This window comes from Lynx rufus, unplaced genomic scaffold, assembly GCF_022079265.1.
Source record: "Lynx rufus isolate CCGP_SWC_20201006 ecotype Redwood Valley unplaced genomic scaffold, mLynRuf1.p SCAF_4, whole genome shotgun sequence".
Taxonomy (NCBI): domain Eukaryota; kingdom Metazoa; phylum Chordata; class Mammalia; order Carnivora; family Felidae; genus Lynx; species Lynx rufus.
In genome coordinates, this window is record NW_025814856.1 from 9,689,315 (window position 1) to 9,697,712 (window position 8,398).

An 8,398-nucleotide genomic window follows, 5' to 3' on the forward strand; every position below is an offset into this window, starting at 1 on the left:
TTTCGACAATATGGATGGACCTATAGGGTATTATGCTAAGTGAAACAAGACTGAGAAAGATAAATACCATGTGATACCACTCAGAAGTAGAATCTAAAAAAAAAAAAAAAAAACCAAACCCAAATGAATGAAACAAACAAAAAGCAGAATCAGATCTACAAATACAGAGAACAAAAGATGGTTGCCAGAGACAAGTGGGGCTGGGAGTTGGGTGAAGGGGGAGAGAGAGATCTAGACGCTGAACTATTGAGTGAGTAAGTCAGGGGAATAAAAGGCATAGCGTAAGGAACACAGTCAATGCTATTGTAATAGCAGCGTATTGCTTCATGGGGACAGATAGCAGCTACACTTATGGTAAACATAGCACAATGTATAAATTTGTCAAATCATTATGTTGTACATCTGAAACTAATGTAACACTATGTATCAACTATACTCAAAATAAGAAAAGACTATAGAAATGTTTCCTCCCTCCTTCCTTCCTTCCTTCCTTCCTTCCTTCCTTCCTTCCTTCCTTCCTTCCTTCCTTTTTGAGAGAGAGTGAGAATGAGAGTATGTGAATGGGGGAGAGGGGCAGTGGAAGACAGAGAGAGAATCTTAAAGAGGCTTCAGGCCCAATGTGGCTGATGAGGGGCTCCATCCCACGACTGTGAGACCATGACCTGAGCTGCAATCAAGAATTGGATGCTTAAGAATGACATATCAGACAAAGGGCTAGTATCCAAAATCTATAAAGAGCTCACCAAACTCCACACCCGAAAGACAAATAATCCAGTGAAGAAATGGGCAGAAAACATGAATAGACACTTCTCTAAAGAAGACATCTGGATGGCCAACAGGCACATGAAAAGATGCTCAACGTTGCTCCTCATCAGGGAAATACAAATCAAAACCACACTCAGATATCACCTCATGCCAGTCAGAGTGGCCAAAATGAACAAATCAGGAGACTATAGATGCTGGAGAGGATGTGGAGAAACGGGAACCCTCTTGCACTGTTGGTGAGAATGCAAATTGGTGTAGCCACTCTGGAAAACAGTGTGGAGGTTCCTCAAAAAATTAAAAATAGACCTACCCTATGACCCAGCAGTAGCACTGCTAGGAATTTACCCAAGAGATACGGGAGTGCTGATGCATAGGGGCACTTGTACCCCAATGTTTATAGCAGCACTCTGAACAATAGCCAAATTATGGAAAAAGCCTAAATGTCCATCAGCTGATGAATGGATAAAAAAATTGTGGTTTATGTACACAATGCAGTACTATGTGGCAATGAGAAAGAACGAAATCTGGCCCTTTGTAGCAACGTGGATGGAACTGGAGAGTGTGATGCTAAGTGAAATAAGCCATACAGAGAAAGCCAGATACCATATGGTTTCACTCTTATGTGGATCCTGAGAAACTTAACAGAAACCCATGGGGGAGGGGAAGAAAAAAAAAAAAGAGGTTAGAGTGGAAGAGAGCCAAAGCATAAGAGACTCTTAAAAACTGAGAACAAACTGAGGGTTGAGGGAGGATGGGAGGGCGGGGAGGGGGGGTGATGGGCATTGAGGAGGGCACCTGTTGGGATGAGCACTGGGTGTTGTATGGCAACCAATTTGACAATAAATTTCAAAAAAAAAAAAAAGAATTGGATGCTTAGGGGCGCCTGGGTGGTTCAGTCGGTTAAGCCTCCGACTTCAGCTCAGGTCATGATCTCGTGGTCCGTGAGTTCGAGCCCCGCATCGGGCTCTGCGCTGACAGCTCAGAGCCGGGAGCCTGCTTCGGATTCTGTGTCTCCCTCTCTCTCTCTGACCCTCCCCCATTCATGCTCTGTCTCTCTCTGTCTCAAAAATAAACATTAAAAAAAATAAAAAAAAAAAAAGAATTGGATGCTTAACTGACTGAGCCACTCCGGCACTCCTGTATTCTTTATTTTTTCTTTTTCTTTTTATTTTCTCTTATTTTATTTTTTTGGGTTCAAAGTTTTTTTAATTGCTTATGTTCAATACAAACCACAGTGTCTAAATTCACAATACAAGTTTCATTAGTCTTGGGTATTTTTATATTATTTATAAGCACTATCAGTTTTATTAACACACACTGTTCTCAGCATACAGGTGCAAATTATTTTCTAGCTATTGTTAATACTAAGGTAGGGTATTCTGCAGAAGTGCTAAGTTATCATTCAGTGAGTTATTTGCCGTTGCTCCTTTTCTGCCATTTCTTGTTGGTGAATCGTATCCTGGGCTGCTTGCTGCATTTTCTCCAATTTTTCCAGAGTCAGAGATTTTAAGGGTAAAAGTTTGGGTTTACACAGCACCACTGTGGTTATATCTTCCACAGACAGCTGCCCTTGTTTTGGAAGAACTTCCCGGAACATTGACTTCACTTCCGCCATATCTGAATTGTTGGATACAGCTAAGTTTTTTCCTGGGATGACTGGTCACCTTTGGTCCTTTTTCGGGCCTATTTACAGACTCCTCTCTATTCTTTCTTTTTTAAAATATATTTTCATTGAAGTATAATTAACATACAGTGTTACATTAATTTCAGGTGCACAACATAATGATCTAGCAATTCTAAACATTACTCAGGGCTCACCATGATAAGTGTAGCTACTGTCTGTCACCATACACGATTATTACATATTATTGTCTATATTCCCTATGCTGTACTTTTCATCTCTGTGACTTGTTTATTTGATAGCTGGAGCTTGGTACCTTCTAATCCCCTTAATCTATTTTGCCCATCCCCCTGTTACCACCCTTCTGGCAACCACCAGTTTGCTCTCTGTATTGAGGAGTCCGGTGTTGGGGGCGCCTGGGTGACTCCGTTGGTTAAGTGTCCGACTTCAGCTCAGGTCATGATCTCACGGTTCGTGAGTTCAAACCCCGTGTTGGACTCTGTGCTCACAAGCATGGAGGCTGCTTGGGATTCTCTTCCTCTCCCTCTCTATGCCCCTCCCCCTCTCACACACATTCTCTCTCTCTCTCTCTCTCTCTCTCTCTCTCCCCTTCTCTCTCTGTCAAAAATAAATAAACACTAAAAAAAAGAGTCTGGTTTTGTTTGCTTTATATTTTAGATTCCACATATATATGAAATCTTTTGGGATTTGTCTTTCTCAGTCTGATGCATTTCACTTGGCATCATGCCTTCTAGGGCCATCTGTGTTGCAGATGGCAAGATCTCATTCTTTTTTATGGGTGGGTAATATCATTGCTGACAGATACACATCTTCTTTACCCATTCATCTATGGATGGACCCTTGGGTTGCTTCCTTATCTTGGCTATTGTAAATAATGTTGTAGTAAATGTAGGAGAGGCATATCTCTTTTTGATGAGTGTTTTGATTTTCTTTGGGTAAATGCTCAGTAGTGGAATTGCTGGGTCATGTGGCATTTCTATTTTTAATTTTTTTTTGAGGAACCTCTATACTGTCTTCCACAGTGACTGCACCAGTTTGCATTCCCACCAACAATGCCCAAGGGTTCCTTTTTCTCCACATCCTCATTAACACTTAAAAACTCCTTAGTTTTAGACCTGGGTGTGCTTTTTACCAGTTTATTAGTTGTATGACTTCGAATAAGTCACTTGATCTCTTTGAGCCCAAATTTGACAATTTGAAAAATGATGTTATCCTGAAATCATAAAATTCGTAGAAGAAAACATAGAGGGTAAGCTTTTTGACATTGGTGTGGGCAACAATTATTTGGACTTGACATCAAACGCAAAGGCAACAAAAGCAAAAACAGACAAGCGGGACCACATCAAACTGTACAGCAAGGGAAACCGTCAACCAAATGAAAAAGATAATCTGCAATTTGGGAGAAAGTAAATGCAAATCATATACAGTATCTGATAAGGATTAGCATCCAAAATATATAAAGAATTCATACACCTTCAATAGCAAAGACAAACAAGCAAACAACAAAAACCCCAAAGAGCATTATTAGTCAATTTAAAGATGGGTAGAGCCTCTGAATATACATTTTTCCAAAGAAGACATCCAGATGGCCAAGAGGTGCATGAAAACGTACTCAACACCACTAATCATCGGGGGAACGCAAATCAAAACCACACTGAGATATCACCTCACACCTGTCAGCGTGGCCACTATAAAAAAAGAAATAACAAGTGTTGGTGAGGATGTGGGAAAAGAGAACCTTGCACACTGTGGGAGGGAATGTAAATTGGTGCGGCCACTATGGGAAAGAGTATGGAGATTTCTCACAAAAAGAAAAATAGAACTGTATGATCCAGTAATCCCACTTCCGGGTACTGACCTGAAGAAAATGAAATCACTTTCTGAAAGAGATATCTGCATCCCCATGTTCCGTCCCACGTTATTTACAACAGTCAGGACATGGAAACAACCTAAACGTCCCCCGATGGATGAATGGATAATGACAAAATGGTATGCGGATACAGCGGAATATTACTTGGCCATAAGAGAGAAGAGATCCTGTCATCTGTGACGGCATGGATGGGCCTTAAGGGCATTATGCTAAGTGAAATAGACAGAAAGAGAAAAATATTGTATGATCTCACTTTTTGGTGGAATTTGAAAAAAACAACTGAACTCAGAGATACAGAGAACAGATCAGTGACTGCCAAGGTGGGGGGGATGGGGTGGGCAAAATGGGTGAAGGTGTGAAAAAACCCCCACCTTCAACTCTGCTTGCCTTATAGGTCGGCTGTGAACACTGAGGCAGGAGACCATGACCATGAGGGGCCGAGAGTTCCCGGTGAGCTCACTCCAGAAAGATAGCCTGAGCTTCCACTATTTCTCCCCTTTCTTTCTTCTTTGAAAATAATAATGGCGACAGCAACAATGATAACAACTGACATTTGTTGACAATTTGCTCCATACTCGTCTTTAGCTGTTCTTTACGCAGGTGAATTTTAAATCTCACTCTAACCACGTGGGGTAGGTACAACGATGATCCCCAATTTACAGACAAGCACCCTGAGGCATAGAGAGGGGAAATAATTTCTTGCGTGTCAGGTGTAGTCAGGGTGAATTAGACTTTGAAGCCGGGTAGCCCAGCTCCGCTGTGTGAGCTCTCAACACTCTACCCATCGATCACGGAAACCTGATGGTCCACTTCCCTCATACTCCCCCTGCCCTGTCACCTCTCTCTTTTCCTGGATGAAGGGCTGGGTGCTATTCTTAGGGCTGAGGGCTCGGGACATCTCACCACCTCCCCCCATATCTCCATGCCCCTCTGCCACCCAGGTCCCTGTACCATCACAACTCTGCAAGGGGCTGGTGAAGCTCTCCCCAGACGAGTACCCGAATCATGGAGGCATCGACCCGTGGAGAGTTCAGAGGGCACCAGTGAGCACAGGTGTGGGGGCCCTAGCAATGAGGACCACAGTCGGAAAGCTCAAGGAATGGTTGAAGCCAGCCGCTGCCAGCTAAGAGTCCCTGAGTCGAGCAGGGGAGGGTTGTGGAGGGATGGCTGCCTTTGGAAGAGGAAAAGACAGACGGCTGGACATTAAGGGAGGAAGAAACAGCTTCTCTTATCCCCAGAAGGCCATCTTGGAGCCTCGCTTGGAGAATAAACCTCCTTTCCTCTTTGTCGGTGACAGGATCCAGACCCCAGCATGTGCATACTTAGCTTATGTCACTAAATCTGGACGGACTCACCTCTAGTGTTCTGGGAAGCAGCTCTGAATATTAACAGCAGCAGCAGCAGCAGCAGCAGCAAGAGTCCTGAAGCAGAAAAAAACCAGTGAGAAGACAAAAAGAGGAGTGTGGAGCTCTGGTGTTAGTTCCTGGTGGCATGGTCATTGCCTCCTGGGGAGGTGGGTCTGGTCCTGCGGCCCACAGCTTTCCAGCAGCAGCCACAGGGCTCTCGGACCTTTCGTGGAACTGAGGGCTCAGTTTTTGCCCTTCACATCCCTTGACTCCCAGAGGAGTCCGTCACTAACAGACACATCCTCACGGAGCCTCAGTGCCATAGGTAAGGGGACAGAATATACACAGGTGACGTCAGGGACACAAGGTAGAAATTCCAACCTTTCCCGGTGGAGGGAGTGAATCTTGAAGCACAAAGTCCTCAGATTGGCCAGGTTCTTAGTTCTCTGGCAATGGCAGAAATCTACCCTGAGGATTTCTCTCCCAGGGTCACTGTCCCCTCTTTGACATACATGTTTTGGGGCACACGAGAAGAACGTGGGTTTGGGCGTCAGACAGCCCCAAGTCTGAGCCCTAGCTCACAGCAGTATCAGCAGGGCAGGGAGCCCTGGAGTCAAGAGAGTGGGGGGAGCTGATGACAACTAAGGGCACCGTCAGGTAGAGCCACCGTCTCCTGGTTAAGAGGCCTATCCAGGTGCAGCGCCCATGACTTCTGTGGTTCCTTGCAAGTGAGCTCCTGGTCCTCCCGTGGTGCACTGAGGGCACAGCCTTTCCCTTTATCCCCCAGTCTCGTCCTGAGCGATGGGTCACTGGACAGGCTCTGTGGTATACACACCATTGCAGACGCGAAGGAATCTACTCTACAGGCAATCACTGGGCCACCTGTTAGAGTCTCTCCTTCCATTTGTGGGAGGCAATGAACCCTATGAAAATCTTTTCATATCTGTGTGCCTTTATAGGATTTTCCTAGAATATGCCCAGCATTAAAATCCTGTTCCACAAATCAGATGATAAGAAATGTGGCTATTTTCAAATTTTTTAAAGTTTATTCATTTTTGAGAGAGAGAGAGATAGAGAGAGACAGAGTGTGAGCAGGGGAGGGGTAGAGAGAGAGAGAGGGAGACACAGAATCCGAAGCAGGCTCCAGGCTCTGAGCTGTCAGCACAGAGCCTGACACGGAGCTCGTACCCACGAACCACAAGATCATGTCCTGAGCCGAAGTCGGACGCTCAACTGAGCCACACAGACACCTCGAGATGTGGCTATTTTCATGACAACCAGGAAACAAAATTACAAGCAATAAAGACAATATGTAAGGAGCGCTTAACTTACTGTGTAACAGGCATCATACTAAGCATTGAGGGAAAGAAAGACTAATCAGAATTAAGTTGACTTTGCTATTATGCACTGTTACTGTCCTTTAAACCATGCTGTGACCCACACAAAGCCTATGGGCTAAAGGATGATATTTTTCTTAGCTCATAGAGTTTTTAGAGAATTTGCTATATAGTCTTGTGAAAAAAAATAGTATAGGTAACATGATGGTTAATTTCATGTAACAGATTTGGCTGGGCCACAGCACTCAGGTATATGGTCAAACATTAGTCTAGATATCTCTGGGCAGGTGTTTTTTTTTTTTTTCAGATGAGAGAAACAGTTAAATCAGTAGACTCTGAGTAAAGCAGATTATTTTCCATAATCTGGGTGGGCCTCATCCAATCAGTTGAAGTCCTTAGGAAAAACAAAAGAAGTCTGACCTCTTTCGAGGAAGAGGGAATTCTGCCTCCAGACTGACTTTGGACTTGAGATAGAACATCAAATCTCCCCTGGGTTTCCAGCCTGCTGGCCTGCCCTGCAGTATTTCAGCTTCCCAACCTGCACAATCTCATGAACCAACTCCTTAAAATGAATGAATCTCTCCCTCTTTCTCTCTCTCTCTCTTTCTCACTCTGTCTCTCTCTTTCACATACACACAGACACACACACACACACACACACACACACATTGTATTGGCTCTGTTTTTCTGGAGAAACTGGACTGATACAGGTAGCAAAAGGAGAAATCTTTGTTGGATTGGCCCTGGGAATAAGTTTCACTGATTATCTCCTTTGAGACTTAATACAAGTGAGCTAATATCCTTCTCAACATCTCCCCTTCGTCTTTGGTAGAGAAAGTGGGAAAAAAACCAGAGTCTCAGGAACACAGAATATTCTCTAACTGGTTAGAGAGTTCCCAGATAGCTTTAGTTATCTGTCACTATTGTTATAATTCTACCTACCTGACAGCAGTCGATATCTGTTCCTCATGGTGCGGACCTCTGCTCTTGGTCTGTGCGTGTTACAAAGACTTCCTGTTTTAAGTCTGACTTGGGCCCTAGAGGAGCTGACTGAGGAAACTGCTTGTCTGGGTCCTTTCTTTCCCCCTAATCTGTCCTGTGATTAACTTCCCAGAAACTCCACTTCTATTTTTTAAATATTTGCATAGCATTACTGGTATTTGTACTGAAAGCTTCCATGAAAGTGGTTTTTAAATGTTTGTGATACAGGAAGATGTGATCCTGTGTAATCCATGTCTGGTCTAGAACTAAGGTGTTTTTATTCTTCAGCAATACTCAACGCAGCCTTAGACTCATATGTATTGGTGAAGGAAAATGCTCCTGATAGGTTTCAAAAGATGAGAAAAACGTCCCCAAATGTTCCACTCGTCTGTGTGGTGGAACTATAGTGAGATTCTTTGTTTGCATTGTTTAAATCTCCTTTGTTTTCTACCTGGCC

General features: G+C 43.8%; 2 protein-coding genes across 3 annotated transcripts in view; both read right to left on the reverse strand.

Annotated features, from left to right (window-relative positions):
- LOC124523257 (adhesion G protein-coupled receptor E2-like) overlaps positions 1-7,995 on the reverse strand; it is a 28,628-nt gene extending 20,633 nt beyond the window's left edge. For both annotated transcript variants that reach the window (XM_047095110.1, XM_047095109.1), the window contains exons 1-2: positions 7,903-7,995; positions 5,633-5,698 (exon numbers count right to left, since the gene is read on the reverse strand). In XM_047095110.1, coding sequence (XP_046951066.1) covers positions 5,633-5,698; positions 7,903-7,930 — 94 coding nt within the window. In that variant the 5' untranslated portion in view covers positions 7,931-7,995. The remainder of the gene's footprint in view (positions 1-5,632; positions 5,699-7,902) is intronic.
- Positions 2,038-2,519, reverse strand: LOC124523260 (BBSome-interacting protein 1-like). The gene has a single exon (XM_047095115.1). It carries the CDS (start codon positions 2,378-2,380, stop codon positions 2,168-2,170), a length of 213 nt encoding a protein of 70 aa, XP_046951071.1. The 5' UTR covers positions 2,381-2,519; the 3' UTR covers positions 2,038-2,167.
- Positions 7,996-8,398: the final 403 nt, after the last annotated feature.